The sequence below is a fragment of the Aedes aegypti genome, chromosome 2 (assembly GCF_002204515.2).
Source record: "Aedes aegypti strain LVP_AGWG chromosome 2, AaegL5.0 Primary Assembly, whole genome shotgun sequence".
Classification (NCBI taxonomy): domain Eukaryota; kingdom Metazoa; phylum Arthropoda; class Insecta; order Diptera; family Culicidae; genus Aedes; species Aedes aegypti.
In genome coordinates this window covers 223530382-223554115 of record NC_035108.1, presented here as the reverse complement: position 1 = coordinate 223554115, position 23734 = coordinate 223530382, and the positions used below count along the sequence as shown (strand labels likewise).

The following is a 23734-nucleotide window of genomic DNA, read 5'->3' as shown; positions in this document are numbered from 1 at the left end:
CAAACCATTTTTTCTTATATTCATAAGCTTATAAAAGCAATGGTTTACTATGAATATGTAATTTTTTTTAAGGAAATTGACTACATTTAGGCTTATTTCGCGGCTCAAAAGTATTTTTTAAATGTTTAAATACCGTAAAACGGGGTATCTTCATTCATGTAAGTTGAATAGTACAGGACCATAAAATACAATAATATAACTTCTGTTAATCAGTTAAAGAAAACAAATGCAAAAGAATAGAGTATTAATGCGACGCTTCATATTAGAGCTTTTTTGTTACAATCGAGGACATTTAAATTGTAATATTCAAAATTGATGATATTTTAGCATTTTTGAAACGTTTACAAACAACCTGTTCTACGATCACTATTTGATGAAGTTTTAAAAAGTTGATCAGTTATCCTTGACAGCATAGTTATAGTAGAACGTGAAATCGTTCTCAAATATATTAGCGAAAAGCATTTTTTTTGCAAGTATATGAAAAAACGAGTTTAGTACTATACCATTTAATTCCGCTGTTTTTCATCACGCCAATCTGTTATGAAACGGCCTACTTTCCTGCACTGCAGTATGCAGTGCGGGAATAGTAGTTTACGTAACAAGTTGCAGAATGACGATTTTTACAGCACGAGTCGTACATTTGTCCAACGAGGCTTGCCGAGTTGGATAACTACGACGAGTGCTGAAAAAATCGAGTTCTGCAACGAGTTGCGTACAACATTTTTTTGCAATTTCGTAGAACACCACTGGAGGGTATCATAAATAACATCTGGATGCTTGCACCATCATTTTGCAATTTCTGAAAATAATTGGGTAATGAGTCATTACGCAACTCAACACAGTTGCGTAATGAGAAAGCGTTGCGTAATGAACCATTACAGCACTGGTTTCAGTTAGGTAATGACTATTCCCGCGCTGCATACTTCAGTGTAGGAAAGTAGGCCGTTTCATGACAGATTGGCGTGATGAAAAACAGCCTATTACGATGAGAAATTGCAAAATAGTTATTACGCAACTGAAACCAGTGCTGTAATGATCCATTACGCAACGCTTTCTCATTACGCAACTGCTTTGAGTTGCTTAATGAATCATTACGCAACAGTTTTTCAGAAATTGTAAAATGATAGTGAATGCATTCCGATAGAATTTCTGATACCCTCCAGTGGTCTTCTACGAAATTGCAAAAAATATTGTACGTAACTTGTTGCAGAACTCGATTTTTACAGTACTCGTCGTAATTATCCTGCTCGGCAAGCCTCGTAGGATAAATTTACGACTCGTGCTGTAAAAATCATCATTCTGCAACTTATTCCGTAAACTACTATTACAGATAGGGGCAATTTTTGTAATCAAAGGTAGATTTTTTTTAAGAACGTTAAAGGCCTAGAGGTGTGCAACGCTTAACGTAATTCAATTAACTCTATTCTAAATATACTTATAATCGGGTGTTCAGTAAGAAATGAGAATGATTTCAATACCTTTCTGTAATTAACGTAAAGAGCTTTTTTCTCTCTCTGAGAGAATTGCTCTCTGTACTCCCTAAAAATGGGTCGCCTGTTTCTTTTCGCTCGGGTGCTGTCAGTTCAATCGAAGATGGCGTCGAAACAGCAAGCACTGCGCGAGCGTGTTGTACGGTTTTACGAAACGCCGTACGTATCGAAAGAAAGAACCCGACCAACTTGCCCCAGTGTCGTCATATTGAGGGTTATGTCGGCTCCGTTAGTGTCCTAGTGTACAAAAATGATTGGCAGGTCAAGGATACGAAGACTAAGAGGATTAAGAACTGTATCTGGGAGATAGACGTCATTGCCGTCCAGTGCTCTTGTGAGAGTTTGCGACTAAATTGCATTGTTCGGCTGAGCAGGGCTAGGGCAGTTCAAAATTTAAAAATGTTTGAAAATCCAACTCCCATATTTTTCTTACCATCCTTACCTTGAAAATAGCGTTCTGTGAAATTTTCAGCTTTCTAGGTGTAGATTTAAAGGTGACCCAAAGACAATGTAGGTTTATATGGAAATTACTATGGAGAAATTTTGAGAAATGTTTCAAACACGTTAGTACTGGGATGTTGATACAAACACATCATCCGATAGTGAAAATTTATTGTTCAAACCTTAATGGAGGATGTTACAGAAGATACAATTCCCTTTTGAGCTAATTTTGTATGAGATTTTTCAATATGTTAGATTCAAGATACTTAGTACTTGTTTTGAAAATATTAAATAAAATTATTCAAATAAAATGAAGAAATAATTAGATTTCCTCCAAAAAAGCTATCAAAGTTACCAAAATATAAACGAACATTGTTTATAAGGGTCATCAATCTTATCCCAAATCAACAAAATAATAAAGTTACAATTTTTTTTACATTTTTTTATAAGACTCAAGTCAAGCGCAACATTTTCATTTTCCTATGAATACCTAAATTGAATTTAAAAAAAAATAAGAAATAGCCAACAAACTGATCAATGTTACCCCAGATTACGATATTCGAAAAGAATTCTAATATGTTGTTTGAAACGCTTTGGTTGTGCTCGGTCTGGTCAATCAATATGCACCAAACGTGTTCTGGAAGCAATCAAAGGTAAGGAAAAAAATATATCTCTGGACTTCGGCTTGAGTTTACTTTGATGAAAGATCTCTTAGTACGCATCTGTTGTTGAGCCATTCAACTTGCTATTCTATTCAGTCGTTTCCTATCCAGTCTATCGCTACCGTTTGCTTCGACATCGCCTACTACGGATTGGTTGTAATAACTGGGTATTTTTTATATTTGAAAATGATTCGTGATAACATCTCCGATTGAACTAGCCCTCCGGATGAATGATCGGCCCAACACCTTTCAATTTTTCATGAACCTGTCAACTGACACTTTCGATAAGGGCGTGAAATAACGACAGGGCCAATACTCGAGCCGATTGTCTTTAGCAGCTTTTTCTTCATTTTGATCTTTCTCAAATGAAAACATCGAACATGTTTTCCGTAGGGAAGTTCCATTGACGTTAGTGTTGATAAATCAAACCGAATCGTGCTCCGATGGGACGAGACTAATGATCACTCCCTCAACTTTGTCGCGTCTCTGTTGGATCTGCTCAACGTTTCCAGGTTTGGTCGGAAGCGTGCAACATTCTCGCGCGATGTTGTTGGGATGTGGAAAGGTGAATAAATCAATCCTCCAGGAGTGTTTGGTCTATTATTCCGGATCACAAACGTAAATTTATCGCACCTTTTTGATCTTGCCTCATTCACTCACTGCCTGCCTGCACACGATCACGATGTACCCAGTCTATGGTGCAGCTTGGCAATAGGTTGGGATGACGTGTATAACAAGATGAAAAGGGAAGTGTTCCGTAAAGTCATTATATATTGCACACCTGCATCACTAAACTTTTGATCTAATTAATTCTTGACATGTTGTCCCGGAGCTAATGAGAATAATCGTACCCGTACACCATCGTGGAAGGCGTAAATTTCATCATTTATTATTACGGAACATGAAAACCTTGGTAAGAAAAGACGTGATCATATTTCGTCACATATGTTCAGGGCATCATGGATATTTCCGGGTTTACTCGCTGTAGCACGAAATGACGAAGCCATTGACTATCACCTTTATAATTTCAATGCTTAAATTTTAGTTCGAGATTGAGCAGTTGTTAGTTGTTTCATGCTTCTAGAAGCTCCTAACAAAATATTGGAACTTGTAACTAGGAACTGAATGACTGTTTCTTTAGAATTAAACAATTTTCATATTTTTCCGCCAAGACACAAGATTATGGTTCTAATGACGCATGAATTTGAAGTTTTGGTCGACCCAATACTGAAAATAAGCAAAGTTTTTTCAAATGAATTGGTTATGCGTTAGGACCTGATATTCACGGAATTTTTAAACAGTGATAATTTGATACGTTGTTGAACGCCCGTCAACGAAGTCGGCTTGATAACTTCCCACGAGCTCGTTTACTACCTTGATCTCCCTAAAAGTGGTGACTAATTACTTTTCTTCTTCCACCGAACTGACATTTACTCCGTTGTCTTTACTTCCATTGCATGCGTTTTCAGTACCATTTAGGTGTTCATCGAAGTGTTACTTTCATCTTTCGACCACTTCACGTTCGTCCGTTAAGATGCTGCCAACCGTATCTCTGCACATCTCAGTCCCTCCAAAACATGTCGGAAAAAATAAGACACACAAATATGATCACCAAAAATTCATTTTAAGTCGGATACTTCTCAAATTTCCAGGGATTAACTATATATTTGCTTTGTTTTGGCCTTATTTATTTATTGAATTTACTCGCCCTAGCTGAATGCTCGTACATTTCTTTAAACACTATTCATGAGATCTCGGTAGAGGCTTTGCCCATCTTTCTTACACAATTTCTCCCAGTTTTTCTTCAAAGTTTCATCGGTTTTTAATGTTTTTCCGGTTTTCTTCAACTTCTTCTTCATTATCGCCCATAACTTTTCGATCGGACGAAGTTCTGGTGTATTTGGTGGGTATGTGAGAGCGGAGTAAGGGCAACAAGCGCTTCTACAAGCACTCCTCTCGATGAATCTGCCCGTTTATGGTGCCGGTTGTAACGATCGGCTTGCTGTACCGTCCGCACTCGCAGATCGCCTGCCACAACAGGTACATCTTCGCAAATTTGTCAATTTTTCTCTTCCATAAACCGGAACCTCCATCCGGGACGTACCGACAAAATACTGGAGGCCGTGGATTTGTTTGATGAGGGCCTTGATGTATAGCCTCGCTTGACCAGCCACTCACGGTACAGCTTCCGCGCACGCAATTTGGCCACCGTTTTTCGCTTTTCAGTCCGGTTCATGGTCGTAGCCCAGTCCGCTTCATGGTCCACTGGATGAACCTCTTCAATGAATTGACCTTTTTGGCCACGTCTCAGGTGGAAAGGTTCGGGTTATTTTAAAAGTACTGCTTTATCTCCCGCGCCTTCTCCGGGTACTCCGGTTTTTGGTTTTCGGCCGCTTCTAGCGCGCTGCTCGATGGTCTTCGTCTCCTGGAACATCTTCACAACGCGGGACACGGTGGAATGAATCAGATCAGATTGGGTACCACTTCTAGTACTGCATTTGGTCCCTCGGAAGTACAAAAGGTACCGAAGTTTGACAGATCGCAGTACACTTTGAACGGCATTCTAGATTACCTTATGAGCCATAAAATGTTGGGCTACTGCAAGGGACATGGGGGTCTTTAATTTGTCTTTGATAAAATTTTACACCCAAAACAAAGTGTATCGTTTTTTCCAAGTCCAATCTTTAAATAACCTTTTGTTTTGTATTTTTTCATAGCTTGGAGATTTTATGTTTCGCTAATACGTATTGGAGTAATAAAAAAAACGGGTTTTTATATTACACATTTCATATGACTAAGGCATTTGTAGGTTATAAAAAAATCAAAATTAAAACTGTACGCATATCATCATAAAGGTGGCTCAAAAATTTGTTTTTGTTCCTCATCGCACTAGCCCAAATTATGTTCGGTCTCCCTGAATTTGATCGCATTTCAATGAAAATTGAGGCTTCAAAAAGCCTTCCAAGTTTATATAAAAAAATCGATCGTTCGATCATACATTTTAGCTATGCGCCTTTGATGATTAGTATTGTACTGACAGTATTGATTAAATTTATCAGCTACAACTCTGTAGAATACCGTTTAACTTCGAACGCCATTTTTTAAGCCAGTCTAATATAACTTTATTCAAACCAAGACTTAAATAAAAAAAATGGGGAAATCAAAAACCCATATTAGGGAAGCTAAAATCTAAAATTCATAAGTTCGTGGATAAAAATAAATTATTGATCTAAACGTGCCCAAATCGATTTTAGATTTTTAGATTCATGTATGTTCTGAAATATTCATGTATTTTTTGACAGCAGTTACCCTAGCTAGATTCGAGTCGGACCACAAAATAAACCAATCTTCCGTTTGAAAACAAAGTGAATAGCTTCGCGTCTCATATCAAGAGGTGTAAACTATAGAGTCTGTTAAATAAAATAATTGATTAACGACTAGTACCAATCGAATTAGTATTCCGGCATGTACAACGCGCATTGGAAACAAGCAAATAAAACATTCCACGATCTACAGCACACCATACTGAGCGAGGCGGCTATGGGGCAGACTTCCCGCTCCACAATTGGAAACTCAAGCACAAATGGCAGCCAATTTTTCAAGCATTTAAATAAGGGGAACACTTTAATTTATAAAAAAGGAAGTTATTATAATAATAACATTTTTAACAATAAAAACAAAGTTCTCAAAAGCACTAGCAAATTTACCTTCTACTGGAAAGTCGATAAAAATAAGCAAGGATAAATTGAAAACTAGCGATAAAAAACAGTATATTGCAGTATATTGTAACAACAACAATTTGAAATCTATAGGAACACAAATTAAAAATATACCGCAACTAAAGGAACAGTGTACCAATAGTGGAGGTATTATTTTTCACTGAAATGCCGTGGATTACTGCGATGAAATCATTTTTCTCGCTTAGTCAATGGTCGTTACTTCTCGTTACAACATTAACATGTACATTAATTGCGCTTCTTGAATTCAGGCGGTTAAGTGAAGTTCAATCATGCTTAGTGCCTCCACTATTGGTACATCTACCTAGACATTGGAAATTTGAAATTTAAAAAAAATATCACTAAACGGAACTTAGCACTTTAAAATTTGATACACGGTAATTGAAAAATAGGCACACAAAATAACGAAAAAGTTTCAATAAGAACTAGGAAAAACATTAAGTACCAGAAAATTTAAAGTGCAATTTTCATTTTTCTTTGGAGAGTTTCTAAAATTTCACTGTTTATTTTCAGTGTTTTCTTGGAAAATAATTAATTCAAACGTACTGATTTCTAATTTTTATTGCTCTTTTTGCGTTCTTACAGCAACAAATATATTCTTATTTCCTGTCTAATATTTTGGAATTTAAAATTGCTAATATAAGGTGAAGATGAATCGAAGCCAAACCCCAAATCTTCAAAAGCACAAAGAGAGCTTTAAGAGCACAAGAAGAATCAGATATCGGTATGAGCTGAAAACATGATCGTGTGGTGACCAATCGATCAAATTTTCAGCGTGAATAGATATCTGGTTCTCCACATTTGTGCTCTTGAAATTTTGAGGGTTGGCTTCGATTCATCTTCATCTTAAACCCAATTATTGCTTGTTTCGATTAATTTTATTGGCTGCACTAGTTTATCCATGGTGATGGTTATTCTTTTCCTAGGGCATTATAATCTTTTTGCTGAGCACAAACACATTCACGCATGCATAAATCGCCCAGAGACACCACTTTGAGTGAGCCATGTCCACAATTTGCATTAGTCACCGTGTAGTTTAACTCAATTTACACGTTCTTTATCGCGGCTAGTCTCATATGGGCTCATTTTTGCGACTCTTGCCGCTGTCTATGGCTTAAATTGACGGAACGTGACCAGTCTCTGGCTGCTGGAATGGCAAAAACCGGTGCCAACTTGGGCACGGGATGCGAAAGCTGGAGTGTGGGTGGAAGACGAGCGCCATCCATTGCCTCGACGGACTTGTATCCTGCGCGAGACTGCGGTCAAGTGGTGTGTACTTTGACAAATATGTAGACTCTGCTAAATTAATACATATTTGATAATAAACATTACAAAATAATAGTTTTCTTCACGCTGTCAGACGATCGCTTTCCTGGATAGGCCAATCAACTGGTTAGTTTTATTGCCGACACTGACTAGGCTGGATGGGTTGGTGCTTCATTCGATGTAAGCTACTTCAACTATGGGAATAACATTATTAAATTAGCCTTCACTGAAAGTGATTTTGAAAATTGTAGTTTATATTTGTGTAAGTTGTGATCACTATAAGCGTTAATCATAGATTTATTAGACTGTTAGTTGGGTTTGAATATTAAAATTTACGTGATCTTATTAACTGAGATACTTTTCAGCACTGCCTCCATTAAATTGTTTGACTTAGTAATCTGCAAAATCGGATGAATAAACCATACATTTCTATTATATTGAAACTTAATAAGATAGATTCCAATACTCATTTGTTTCTCAAATATGTTTGTTTCCAACCCGTACTTTTTTTATCTCATCCATTTTTTTTAGACTTTTTGAATCCTCTTTTTCCCGCAGTTCCCCATTCGGAGTCCATTCTGTCTGACTCTGACAGACTTAAATTTAATTTGTTGCAAATTACACCACCATCAAGGAGGTTTACAAAAAAGGTCTTCTCGGCCATTCAAGCTTCCACAACGTAAACGTGCGTGCGAGGTGCATGTGATTTGTGGACCGCTCAAAGTAGGCTGTGGGTTTTGGATTAATTTTGTTGTAAATAACACATTGATGAAGAGCCGCCTTGTGCTGCTTACAAATGGAGCTTTGAATTCCAGCTAACTTGGCTTGCCGGGCACCATTGGCGTAGCTGTCGGAGATGAAAAAAATCGTGACAACTATCATTGTTCTCACAAATCTTGTATTTTTCATGATTTGGTATTTTTTGTAATTCCCGTGGAAATATCACTTTGTTTTAAATTGTTGAGCATATTCATCAGTTTTATAAACGTTAGTTTATAATATAGAAAACATCTCTTTTCTCCACAAATATATAAGATTATTCATTAATCATCCCTTCCAGTAAAAAAAAGTTCATTCAAAAATTCTTATAGAATTGTCTAAAATAATTTGCAAAATTACCAGTTAGATATTTGTTTGTTCCTTTCTTTTTGTTTTAACTTAGCCTACTGAAGTTTCAGGAAAAACTTTTCTTTATTAACAAACGCAATGACAAAATTTTAAGTGAATTTTTTTTTAAAGAAAAGGCACTTTTATTGAATCAAACTCACCATGATTTTCAAGAGGTTTTCCCACATGTGTTACACAAACTACAACAGCGTGAATATTGAAGGTTTCCACAGTGGTTTTCAATCACTTAACTGTCATCTGTACAAACTGTACAATTGATTCTGGATAAAAATCATCACTACTATGTGGAAGAGCACAACGATCATAAACGAAGCGGTTCCCAAAATTCAAAACGTATTTTTTTCAACAGAAGAATGCACTTAATTCACTATATAACTTCAGTAATTTCTCATCAGAATCTCACTTTTACCATAAACGAAAGAAAAACTATCCGGGTGGCGTAGCACCAGCCGAACTATCAGCGGAATCGTGTAAAAAATGACAGGCAGTGGAAAACACAACCATTCGCGGCGCGGCCTACTGCGTTTTTTTTTTCCCACATGAGAAGTTCGAGGCGTTGTAAAACGTTTCAAAAAGATTTTGATAACTTTGTCGGTGTAAATCGATAAGCGTAAAATGTAGTCAAGCAAATGCTCAGTTTGTTTGCGTATGTGAGAGAAACTGCTTAGACTGCCGATAATAGGCAAATTCCCCTATATTTTGGTATTACCTAACTTTAAATACTTAAGCTATTAACTTAAAGCTCTATATTGGGAAAGAGCCTACTTTTCAGCTTTGTGTTCTATGAGCCCTCCTGGAGTTGTTAACTGAGCTTTTCTCTTCCAAATTTGCTACTTTTGCATTTGTATATCTATGGAAGGCATGATAATACTCTATACGAAGAGAATTCAAGAAAATTTTCATTACTGACCGGGAATCAATCCTATATGCCGCGAATTTTACTACTAGTGTTTATCCTAGGCGTGAAACAAAATTTTCATTTAAATTTGATTGTTTTTATTTAATGTTCAATATTGGGGAAAATTTCAGGGGAGGGGGGATGCAGGCCTGGTCCTCCTGATCCTCTACGCCATTGTCGGGCACTGAATGACAAAGGCACACGGAATGGCTACTCACATTCCCCTGATAAATAACGCCTGGTGCTGGGTACGATTGTCGTCAGCCTGGAAATAAAGCAAACCGCGTACGTTTTCCGATTGAATAGTGCATATATAAATATCAAGGCACATAAATGATAAATAATCCTTCCCGAGCGATATCATCTTCATGATTTATCTGAATTTGATTTTCTCAATTCGTACCCATCAGCTGCAGGTTCTTCTCTGACTGACTGACGGACTGGATCATCATCAGAGAATGCTTTGCTGTCATGGTGACAGTCAGAGACATTCGCGATCGTTATTGAGGGGTCGTCCTCGCCTGCTGTGGTGTGAAACATTCACTTGGGTCTGATTTTTGCGCCGTTTGTCAGATTCCAAAGGGACATGATTCAATAGGAAGCGACACTATTGTTTCGTGAGAGCTTAGAGCACTGGTTGGCTGGTTGGCTGGTTGGCCATATGTGTGGTTCACTAGACATTCACGTTCTATGGCCAACGCAAACAACATGCAGGAGTTTATTCATTTACTCTGACGAAACCATTCGCTCAAATCGCAAATCTATCATCGAGATTGTGACTGCTTGGATGGCGGACTCGAAAAGAAGATGTGCGGTGTGTCACAGACAGCGACAAACGCGAGAAAGAGGTTTGAGAAGGAGGGGAATCTGATGAACAGCTCTCTATGTGTTATTCGCGGCTTAACAAAGCAACCGATGACTTCTAAACAGTGATAAATGATGCCTGATTGAAATTGAACAGTAAATTTCAAACATGACAAATTTTCTGTATTTTGATTGACTTTTGATGGAAAAGAATGGTGCTTCTCTTTTGTTTGAAAGCGAGGGACGATTCTGAATCGGAAAACGGAAAAGTGAAATTAATTTAGACACAGCTAGCAATTACGAGACTAGACGAAGCTGATGGATGGAGCTGTTGTCAGTGGCAACGCGCCATCGTCAGTCTGTCCTGGAAGAAGCGCAATGAAGCATCAACCAGAGAGCAACATTTAAATTATTCAGCAAACACAGCAACGACATTACGTTTCCGTATTTTTTCCACACTGTTCTGTGGCTGCAATTTCGATTATATCTGATTTCACTGAAACCGACAATACCGATTCCGTAATTGCTGTGTAATGTAACTTGACTACTGGCATGTAACCAAAAAAATGAGCAAGTCGTTATATAAAGCATTCTTCTTTTTTTTCTCCAGTGCTGTTAATCAGAGGGAAATTCAGAACAGCTCTGTTACATAAAAAGCACTATGTTGACAAGGCAACGACGAGTAAAAGGATTACCGCGCCGATGGAATTGCGCTTAAAAATTCATGATAATGGAAAACGATTCCGCGACCTGGCGGTGACGATGATGAATGAGCGCAAATGCAACGCAAATGCCAGTAATGGGGTGGAAAACGGCCGAAAATTTTGTTCATATTTGGTATGACATGATTTGTAAATTATAGGGAAAATTGTATTACAGGTGACCCGTGTTAAGAAGGAGCGAGTTTGACAGTTACACAATGTGTAAATTAGCTTCCGAATTTCATTTGGCTCTCGTGCTGTATAGGGTAGAAATCTGTTTTAAGCAAGGGTTATATTTTTGAATATGCTTAACTTGATTCCATATAGACGTTAAGTGCTGCAAATTTTATGTTTGGGGGTTTATACTTTCAATGTAGTCTTGGCGAGATTTTTTGGCAAATTTCTTTCAAAACATAGGAACTGGAGCTCTGCAGCAAAGAAGGAAGAGAAAAGAAAAAAATCAAGAGAATCGAAAGTAGGTTTTTGTATGTAATACCTACTAATTCCGCCCTTCATACTTCATCTATTTTTTGACAAATACGCGTATTTTGACTATCACAAGCAGTTTTTCATAATGTCTGTTTGTACTCGCATTCACAGTGCCAAATGAAATAAATATTTTTGAACCCTTTTGCTTCATGAGGACCTTACTGACATGATCGATTTATCCTCATCGATTCTTTCTTTCACTAAAATAACGCTCAGAATGCAAAAATTGTAGATCCTTTAAGGTACAACATTAAAATATTGTTTGAAGAGTAAATCAATTTTCTGTAATAATGCGAAGAGAGCATCGATCGAGAGAGGAATCGATCATTGTAAGAAACCTGATATGAATAATCAATGTCGATTTAGACGTAATTTCTAGATCAATAACTGGAAAGGCAAGACAGCCTTTGGAAAACGAAGCTTTTCGTGTGCACCAAAGGCTTTTTGAATTGGTTCCAAAACACATCCATATACTTTGTTTCCCAGGAAAAGGTATATGGATGTGAGATCTATCTGTAAACCGTGAAAGTTTTCGAGAATTAATATAAATTGCTTTTTGGTGGATTGAACAAGCTTCGAGATCCGAAGATGGATGCACTCTTTTTACATTTCAATCTAGATTTGATAAGCTTCAAAGATTCGTTGTTTATGATGGATCAAGGAAGTCGATCTTTTAGTTGATCGTGAACTATCACTAACTCCTTCAATGACGTAGATGCAACCATAGATATGTGCTGTAAGGCCCCAAGCACAATGTGAACGGCAACGCGGTACAACGGCAAAACGGCATGCCCATCTTGATCTACACTTTGCTTATCAATCCAGTGTTGACTAAATCCTTTTCAACATTGACTTGACAAGTAGAGTGTAGCTCAAGATGGGCTTGTCGTTTTGCCGTTGTACCGCGCTGCCGCTCACATTGTGCTTGGGGCTTAAGTCTTTGCTTAGTGATGCTAAGCTAAATAATGTTTGATAACCTCAAACCATTTCATATATTTAAAATAAAATTAACAAGAAAGTTTAATATTTTTATGTTTAATAAACTAAAAATAAATTAAATGTGACACAACTGGTGCGTTATAATATCGGAACGTGACAAAAACGGAACATATCTGTAACAAGAGATCCTATATTTACCACTATAATTTATAACAAACAAAATTTCTTAGTCAAACTTTTCATATTCGTAAATTACGAACCCAGACTCTCTTCAGCATTACATTGTTTTATAACCGTGGACGTTACTACAAAACCAAAGAAGACCCCAAACAGTATTGAGTTGTATCTCACTGAACCGAAATCGATTCACATTCAATCGTCAACGATCGTACGTGCAGTATCGACTGGTGAACAAACATGCATAAATAATACGTTTTTCAAAAAAGTCATCGAACAGAAAGAAAAACGGTACTCCAAAAATCGGTTGCTGAAGGGCGAACAACGCATTCCGAGTTTAATGCCAAGCAAAATCGACGAAGTCTTGTTTAATGGTTATTCGATGTTTTATTGTTTTAATAGTGTTTTATGAATGTTTCTCTTCGACATCGATCGATTGTCGTCGTATTTCAGAGCGGAATGCGTTGCGCACCTGTTGTTACAGTATAAGCCGCTCTAGATAATTTTGGAACTATGTTTCCATTCCCTTATTTGATTTATGATTTTCAAGCTATCCTCCAACTTCATTGATATTCAAGATCGATATTTTCGCTTGTTTCTCAACCAAATGACATGGACATGTTTCTTTTTTAAGTAATGAGCGTGATTGAGGTATTGCTTTTGTTCGATTCCGCGGAAACTTCCTCTGCTGATTACTGAGACAGACGGTAAGCCTCGTTTGGCTAATTGTTAATCAAACGAATTATTAGTAAGACATAACGCTGACAACTCGTATTTGGGTTAGCTGACGCAGCTATGGGTGCGATGGAATGCCTTGGGTGGTGGAATCGGGCCATCCGACGGGTGTAGGCTTGGATTACTAATTAGAAGCGATGCATATGAAACAACAAACCACAACCAATATGTTGAGCGTAGTTTAGGTAGATGCATTCTCGCCGGCACGATGCGACTGTTCCCAAAACTGATCATCCGGTTGAGTTCGAGTCGGCTTTTTACAAATGCATTCCTATCTTGGAACTGCAGTCATTTGATATTCGTTCGATTAAACCAAGGAATAACAATTCGTTTGCAGATGCGTGACTTTCCTAGAAATCAGATTGAGTGTCACCCGTATCGAATCAGAGTGTCCGATGTTGTTCTGTTGTTGGGCCTACATAGGACGTTCTTGCACGGCCGCGGTTGTATGAAGTGGGAGAGATGTGAGAATAAGCGGAAGCTACCTTTCTAGGTTTCAGCTCTTTCACCGCACTGCACTTAACTCCTTTTAGCTTTTTATTGGTTATGTAAATGAGCTGAAAGGGGGCGCTGCGGAGAAGGTTTCGAGCATAAAACTGAAAGATAAAAGTATGATAATTTGATCATCATGGTCACTAAATTACTTGCTGGTTATTAGGCATTGTTCTGCGTTTAATTACCTCTTTAGACAACGTGTTTCTAGCTCTAGTCGGTCGAATGGGACGAGAAACGTTTTTGGGACATCACGCAAGAGAAACTAGCCAAAGTGTGTCTATTTTTCGATGCGTTTTATGGCCTATGGCGTCTGATGGTTATGGTCGATGAAAGAAATGGCACTTTTACTCGAATCGGTTAAATAGGAGTGTTTCGTGGTTTAGTTGTTCAAGCATTGAGGCCTGTCGTTATGGAAGTGCAAAAATGTCGTGTCATTCAGTAAGGCGCCATCCTTAAATTACGTAACCAGGAGAGGAAGAAGGTAGCGTTACAGCCCATACAAAAATCTATATAAATAAAAATGGAATGGTGTATGTATGTCACGAAATGGCTTGAGAACGGGCTATCGGTTTTTGAAAATTCTTCCATAGTTACGTTCCTGAAGTGTTCTGACGTGTTTGTGTATAAAGAAAGCTCAGGATATTGAACGGAAAGTCAGAAAAACGGGAGTGAACGAAATTGTCATTTTGTACGGGACGCTTCATGACGTTTTTCAACAGCCTACTTGATGGCAAGACGAAGTTTGCCGGGACCACTAGTTATAAATATAAAAGATTCCTAATTTATGCGTTACATAATAAATGGACGTTGACCATGTATTTTACTCCATTTATTTCATGAAGTGGGCTTCGTAGCCGTGTGGCTTGTGTCACCTGGAATTTAGCCGCTTCGTGCTAAGGAGTGTGGGTTCGATTCTCGTCTCAGTTTTCCGACTGGGTCACTGGGCGTTGCATGCTAGTCCGTTGTCTAGTTTGGTGCTGCCTTCAAAGGGAAAAATGCTCACTGGAAGTATTAATGTGTCCGTTTCATTTAACGTCAGAGGTCGTCTATTATTTATTTGATGGCATGGCATAAAAATTAACAAGGCAGGCTCTTTACTGATGTAAATATCAAGTTTGATTGTAAACATGTGACGTCACACCTATCGTACCATATGTCTTCCGGACCACTAGATCTTTTTTTTTCGAAAATTTGTTTGAGGTGGATAGGAATGACGTCGTCAACTAGCTGTCAGTTTTCGGAATAAATCACCTTCTTAATATAGTACACCGTGATTTGAGAATTTATGTGAGCAGGGGGTTGTGCCAGGTCACTTAGATGCCATACAATATTTTTATTTTTCATATAAACATTCTTACAAATGCGAAAAATGTCAAATTTGGCAATCAAAACTCTTAGATGATTACTACTTCAATTTATTAGATCTATATAAAGCTATTCGGTAAGACAATGCTGAGGGTATTGGGTTCGAATCTCGTCGGTATAGAATTTTTGAGATGCTAATGGAAATTTTGTATGACCATCCGCCTCAAAGCAAAAAGCAATTAGCCGAAGGTTTTAAACAGAAAACTAGAAGAACAATCATTGATATTCTCTTCTGCTCAACGTTTGCGTTTAGAAAAAATATGAAAAAAACAGCTGATAGCAAAAATGATAGGAACGTTATAGACTATCCTAATCTTACAGCCAAAATTTGTTGTCGTCTTGAACGAAAGTCTCAATTAAACATGAGTTATCATTTTATTAACTTCATACTACTACTACGGACATAACCGCAACACCTTGTCAAAAGTGAAACCAAAGCATTTCATCCTATCCTGGAAATCGTTCGTTTCATTAGTCGTACATAGAGCAGTGCCTGTGCCGAAGAAGACGTTCTACAACCCAACCAAATCGATTTTGTTGGTTGGCTACAAACAAACCGAGCACGAATCGGTATTCTCGCCTTCTGCAGCAATGCATTCAAATTGCCTCACTTTTTCGCATCATTTGCAAGATCTCATCGGTCTCGCCTGTTCGTCATGCTTTTAAATTTTAAACGAACTGTTTGCCTATTCAAAGTTCTCAGACCGTCGCACTTTACCGGAGAAACAGGGACGCCACTTGGCTCGCTTCAGCGACGATAGCATAGCATAGCATAGCATAGACTGACTGTACATGTCAATGGTTGCTACTCCGTGATTGATCGGACATGGTAAGAATTGCACTACGATCCAAATGAATAAGGAATGGGAGTTTCCGCTTATTCTCGAAGTACAATTTTAGCAGATCTAATATTATTGATCAATAACGGCGCCGGCCAAGTCCTTACAGTCAGTTGGGATGGGAAAGGAATGTTAGGGTGTAATGATTGTTGCTTCTAGAGACCGAGAATACCTCTGCATCTCCACAATCACCACGGGAAGGGTGTTTATTAGTGAGGGAGGAAAAGATCTGGGAGTCACCATTGGTCAGTGATGCGATCCATGGATAAGGAGGGAAAATACGACTTAAACTTAAAGCTAGTTTTGCATTTTGTCTCGAGATGTTTTTGGTAGAAGATTTAAAAAATACGTCAACATCCGTTATGTCGAACCATTCAAAAGATGTTTTTAGTAATGGTGAAGAGAAAAATATATATGTATGTATTAATAATAATAATAATCATAATAATAATAATAATAATAAAAATAATAATAAAAATAATAATAACAGGAATGATGCCGACACTTGTAGTGACGAACCATACATAGTTTGTTTGAAAATTACAGAAGAGTAACGCTGTACATTTTTGTCTCGAGATGAAACGTTGTTGGTAGGAGTTTTAAAGAATACGTCAGCATCTATAATGTCGAACCATTCAAAAGATGCTTTTAGTAATGTTAAAGAGAGAAAATATATGTATAAAGAATTATGTAAAACAGGCATAATGCCGACACTTTGAGTGACGAACCAAACAAAGATTGTTTGAATAATACATAAAAATAACGCTGCCATGAAAAAATGTGTCATTATAAGCATGAAACGAGCTCACCAGTTAATAATTCATCCTCGACTGAACACGGATATCTTTTCGCACTCACACAACGCGAACCGTAAAACTACTTGGCGTCCCGAAAACAAACTGTCTTCCTTGGGCTTTCCGAAGCATTGCCCAGCAAAACGCGCGAGAACGAAACACAAACTCCCGGCGTCCCGAAAACAAACTGTCTTGCTTGGGCTTTCCGAAGCACTGTCCAGCAAAACGCGCGAAAACGAAACACAAACTCCCGGCGTCACGAAAACAAACTGTCTTGCTTGGGCTTTCCGAATCACACGAGAACAAAACACAAACTCCCGGTGTCCCGCAAACGCACGAAACTTAAAACAAAAACAAACTCCTGGCGTCCTGAAAACCACTTGGCTCGCTTCAGCGACGATAGGCGATTATGTGTTATAATTACCATTCATTATAAATTTATGAAAAAGTGGTTCACTCTCTGTTCACATGTTGCGCCGCAATCATCGTCGTCGTTCTTCGTCGCTTCCCTGTTCGGAGAATAACTTCTTTAGGTGGACTCGCTTTTCCGTCCACACTAACTAATGTGTTATTTGGGGTGCAGTCAACGAAACAAAACAAAAATGAATTCAAAGGCATCGAGAGTTACACTTATTGATATATAAGGACAAGACCGTAATTTACGTTAACAAATTGTTGAAAACAGGCGTGCATATCTCAAGGATGTGTTGTTATACGCAAACATTACTCTCCATAATAGCTTCTTTTTATTCTAATACACCATCTTGATTGCACCATGATTTCACAATTTTTCGACGTAGTCCGATATTGGGTGTTGTACAGTACTGGAGGATCTTCCCCTAATTTGGGTTTGGATATTTTCGTTGGGGGACCGCCAGGGTCAAAGCCGAAGTAAATATCTCAGGCTTTAGAATTTTTCCAAAATTTTTAGCAAATGAAGCGAAATTTATGAGCATTTATATTTCTCACCACTACACCAATACATCTTTTGTAAAGAAAAGATTCTTCTTCTTTTCCTTGGCATTACGTCCTCACTGGGACAAAGCCTGCTTCTCAGCTTAGTGTTCTTATGAGCACTTCCACAGTTATTAACTGAGAGCTTTCTTGGGCAAAGTTGCCATTTTCACATTCGTATTATCGTGTGGCAGATACGATTATACTCTATGCCCTGAGAAGTCAAGGAAATTTCCATTACGAAAAGATCCTGGACCGACCGGGAATCGAACCCAGATACCACCATCAGCATGGCTTTGCTTTTAGCCGCGGACTCTAACCACTCGGCTAAGGAAGGTCCCCAAGAAGAATTCCTTACAACTCATACAATTGAGTGCAGGTCCATAATTTTCGTCATTGTATGGTTCACCGCTTTGTTTTTTTTTTAATTGCCTTCAACCAAAATGGCGTTTTGGTACATTTTAAAATTGCATCCAAACAGTTTCGCCTTAATACGATCGATTGATTCACATCACGCCATACTGCGATGTGAGAGTGGAGTATCTTTTTCTTCTAGGGATCCTGCACAAATTGACTTTTGCTCAAAGTTGTGTAAGGATCTTGGAAAATGTGATGTTCCTTACAAAATTTTAACATTTCCTTACCAAAGCATGCCATAATTTCTGAAAATAAAGGTGAGTCTTCAGCCTTTCAATGGTTATTCATACATCATTTATTATGCTTTGCATTCTAGCACCGAATTTTTAGGTCTGTGCTCTTGGGTCCAACAATACGCACGAACCTTTGCTAGAAATATGTAGTATATAGGTAGCACACCACAACTGAATGGTGCTTACCAAACCAATTCATGCTTGGCTTGATAATTGCTTTAATGTTTATTCAATTGAGAATCAAATCGAGTCTGCGGTTTTTCTTCTCGTTCTCTCACATTTTCGACATACCCGGGTATCTGGAAGGTGTATGGTTTCAAGTCAACCTAAAATCGAGATAGTAGGAGCCCAGCAGAAAAAAAAAGTACATAAAACGTGGCGTCACTTGAACAGTGGCGGCAACCATTCAGAGGTCCGAATCTTGGCCGTCTCGTTTGTCTCGACTTTTGTGAACATTCCGTTTTCTCTTATTTTCGGGGTGTAATAAAAGAAAACGCAGTCAATTTAATAGGGCGCTTCTTGCCCACCGACAACGTCGCCATGGAAATGTGTGAATTTTCTTTCTTCTCCGAGTCTGAAAAATGGAGAACGAAAATTGATAAAACTTTTGCGATAGCTTCTTGGAAACACAAAGTACAAGCTTGTTACGCTTGCAGGTAACATGATGTTTTTGGCTTGTTGTTTTTTTCTCATTCGTCGCTATATCACGACGAAACGAAATGGCGCCCAAGGCGTGACACCGGCACTACCTGCAAATCATAGTTGGCCATGGTGAAGTTGCTATAGTTATCAGATAGCATAGTAAGGTGTGTTGAATTGTCTGACAAAAAAGTCTCATTCATGGCTTGCTTGATATCAAACTCAACCCCATCTACAACCGGAAGTGACCGACTCCGATTCATCTTTCGAGCGACTAAAAGCCACATGACCTGTTAGCGTTTCTATAAGCCATTCTGTCTGTGATATTTTCGTCACAGGGGTAATGGACGTGTTCGACATGGAACATGTTCAATTGCTCGTTGTGCCACCGATTCTTTGGTTTCTCACCTCTCAGTCCCATGTCGTTAACAGTCGGGCGTACTGGACTAACGATAGCATCCAGTCAAAAAGTCCGAACGTCCAAACAAAACCACAATATTACGGTTTTCCGTGCTGGTGAAATACCACAGTATGACCAAAAACTGCTGGTAGCGGCTGTTCGAAATTATAGAAAGTTTTGCGCTCTTCCCGAAACCGATGAGACCACGAAATAGAATATGAATTTTCACACCACATGGTCATTTTGACTTTTTGCTACTTGCTGGTTCACTACACTCTCGTCTGTTCACCTCACACAATATTGTGCAATTAGTGGTTCTAGCCAGAAAATTAATCATTTTCCTTTGCCCTTTTTCTCTTTTCCGACTTTTTTCAACGAATCCACGCCCACCCAACAGCTACGGTATGGATCTGAATGGAGCACGACGGAAAAACGCCACCCGAGAGACCACGAGTACGCTGAAAGCGTGGCTAAACGAGCACAAAAAGAATCCGTATCCTACCAAAGGCGAAAAGATTATGCTAGCGATAATCACGAAAATGACCCTCACGCAAGTGTCCACGTGGTTCGCGAACGCGAGGCGGCGGCTAAAAAAAGAAAATAAGATGACTTGGGAGCCTCGCAATCGGGTGGAAGACGACGATGTCAACCTGGATGATGACGACGACGATAACAAGAGCTTGAAGGACGATAAAGAAATATTAGGTAAGTGCATTGAGATGCTTGTTATTCGTAGTTAGTTGACCCTTTTGGGTTTTTAGTATGGGAATGTGTTTGTACAAATGCGCTTAAAATACTTTTCTTACGTTGTGCCTTTCGTGTTTTCAATTTAATAGATTCCAAAGACTCCGGAACTGGATCGAGTGAAGACGGTGACCGGCCTTCACGGCTCGATATGCTGGATCGACCGGGTAACAGTGAGTGGAATGGATCACGCAACGGTAGTGGCCCGAATTCTCCAGATATCTATGACCGACCGATACATGGTCACCCTCTCCTTCACCCCTCCAATTTCCCACCTCACCTGCGATCTACGATAGGAACCCCTCCAGAAGTGAACCACACCCCAAGCGGAAGTACAAACCCCAGCAAACCAAGAATATGGTCATTAGCTGATATGGCCAGTAAGGAGAACAAAGATTCTGATTCATCATCACCGACGTCCGGAGGATATCCCTCACCTGGGAAAATCATAGCACCGTTGGCAGGCCGTGGCATTAACCCACTGCACCATCATCCCTATATGAGGCCAGAGTTTTATCGCAATCTTTACGGGCCACACCTTACGCCAGGTTCTCCGGAAGTATCGCTTCTTGAATCCTACCAGCGAACATTTGGAGCTACGTTAGCCCATAATGGCATTCCCGTCGGCATGAACCCACTGATATCGAAGGCTTCCGGCAGTGGACCGTTTGCACCACTAAGTTTAACCACTTCTAGCAATCCAACTACGGCACCTCAACCCGGTGCATCTCCTGCTTCCAGCACTTCTTCTGGCCCAGAAAACCTCACTCCCTCTTCTCCTGCAAACGAGAAGCTAATATCTGTGACGAATGCTTCTAAACCATGACAGCTAGAAATCAAGTAAGCCATCTCACTATAATTCATGCAAAATTAGAAAATTTGCTGCAGATTTAGAAATTGGCTATTCAAAACGAAAACAATCAGACAATAATGATAAATGTGATTATAAGTTTTCCCATTCTCAACTGTCATAGCTTCGGGAGATTTTCCAACATTTTCAAACAAGAAATTTCTTCATCTTTTGCTCACGTAAATGACCAAACAAAACCAAGGTAATCTCTTTGCCCCTGTTCCAATACATCAATATCACCAGTAGCGCAGGGCTAGTCCCCAAATGTCCGCACTCCTTGAAATACGTTTGACTGAACTGGCATCTAAACACCTTTCAAGAAAGGCGACCACTTGTGTGACGGCCCAGGACAAAATGAGAAATAATCATTCGCTTAATTTGCGTCAGTTCAACATTCGAAATCCATCGCATGCGACTGCAGAGCAGAGAAAAAGCCGTCGGCAAATCAACCGACCCACACGGTGAACTGTTGTGAATGGAAAGACGATTGAAGCGCGAAAATATAATGGCCAGGATCATTTATCTCGTCTTCTTCCCTTTAATTCTCGACTTTGCTCATGCCGAAAAAAAAAGAAACACTGAAGTGCAACGAATTAGTCATAAAAGTACAGAAAGAATAAAAAGTGTCGTTTAAGGAAAACAAGAGACGCAAGAGATTCAGATGAACCAAATTTGAGTTGATTGTGTTGTTGGCAGTATCGGGCACAGTGAGCTTTATGATTTTTGTCAAATAATAGAAACAAAAACGAAACTGTTTTTTGTATATTGTATTATAACATTTGTATAAATATAAGTAATAAATGGATACATTTAAGTGAAAGTGTTGTAAATAACAAAACAATAGATAACGGAAATAGTGTATGTGATATTAAAATGTATTAAATAAAACTCGATAAGAAAGCAAGCCGTTTCGTGACGAAAGAGCGTTTTTCACTTTCTTTAATCTTGAATCGTTCTTTTTTGAACGTATACTTGAGAAGTCGTTCCTTTTTTCCTTAGTCAATCTTGTTTGTAATTATCACTTAGTTACTTAACATCCCGCTAGCTAGTTGTTGTGTTTTAATCTTCTGTTGAATTGTAACTTGAGAACATATCATGGGAACTCTGCTACAGCCATTTCCACTAGTTCAAAAATAGCGCTTTCCACCCAGTTGACCCAAATAGGGACCGCTATAACTAACTGCGCGTAAAAAGAGCAAAGGTTAAGAAAGAGCAAAAAGGGCGGACAAAGTGATTTGTATAATTTGATCATCATTCAAGATGCAGACTACAGGAAAAGACTTGTATGTATAGCCGCAAACAACCAGAATGTAAAGAGAATGTCCTAACAAACAGGTTAACAACCTTTGTAATGAGCTGTATAAAATCTACATTAGTTAATTATTTAACCATCCTATTTATTTTTATCGAGAAATTTACCTAAACATTATGTGGAGTGTTCAAATGCAGAAAAAATACATCTGTGTAAAACGAGGACATTTAAGTGAATTTGACTAATTGAATACAAAGTGGAAAACGTATATATGAAAATTTAACTTTATACATATATTATTGAAGTAATGAATTAAAGTAATTGTAAACTGTAAATTATCATACCGAAAAAGAAAAATAAAACAAACTGAAAAACCATCATAATGTTACTAGTTGCAATAAAGAGATCGAAAAATGAAAAAAAAAAGTCAAGAACATTGAAAAGGGTGTATTTGTTGCTATTCTAATGAAAGAAATCCATTATCGTGCGGTCTTCTCATTTTTTTCTATTTCATACAAAAGTGACACTCCCTCGGTACTCAGATTTCAAATAAACATTCATTCAAAATGATTCTTATTCTGTCAAATATAAGTCCGCTCTCCAGAAAAAAAATATGTGAAAATTGGTTGCGACAAAGCAACCTATCAAGACCTGCTCTTGTTACCAATCTATTTCATGGGACAGCAATAAAACTGTTTCAATCAAATTGTTCAACAAAAATTAATCGAATGGGAATTGAACTCCGGTTAAAGAGTAGTTAAGAGCTGCGCCCGATTATTACTCTTTGGATAGAGTGTTCAGTTTGTCCTTAGCCGAGTGGTTAGAGTCTGCAGCTACAAAGCAAAGCCATGCTGGAGGTGTTTGGGTTCGATTCTCGGTCAGTACAGAATCTTTTCGTAACTTTCCGTTAACTTCCCTGGGCACAGAGTATCATCGTACATGCCACATGATATACAAATGCGAAAATGGCAACTTTGGCAAAGAAAGCTCTAAGTCAATAACTGTGGAAGTGCTCATGAGAACACATGAGAAGCAGGCTTTGACCCAGTGAGGACGTAATGCCAAGAAAAAGAAGAAGAAAAAGTGTTCAGTTTGTCACTAGTTTTATGTTGCTACCGCAAAGGAGTTTCTGGGCATTTCCATGTGATAACTCCGTTTTTAACGTAATATTGTTGGAAAAATAAATGCGTTTGAATGCAATTGCATTGAACTTATTGGTACACAGGTAAAAATTACGTTGGTTGATTTTCTTGGTATAAGCCGTTTGACATAATACCGTTTGGCA

At 38.4% G+C, this 23734-nt stretch overlaps 1 protein-coding gene across 1 annotated transcript in view; it reads left to right on the top strand.

Moving 5' to 3' along the window:
• Positions 1–22800, top strand: part of LOC5569248 (homeobox protein caupolican) — a 160434-nt gene extending 137634 nt beyond the window's left edge. The window contains exons 4-5 of the mRNA XM_001658344.2: positions 20001–20308; positions 20440–22800. Of these exons, the coding sequence (XP_001658394.2) occupies positions 20001–20308; positions 20440–21173 (1042 nt within the window). The 3' untranslated portion in view covers positions 21174–22800. The remainder of the gene's footprint in view (positions 1–20000; positions 20309–20439) is intronic.
• Positions 22801–23734: the final 934 nt, after the last annotated feature.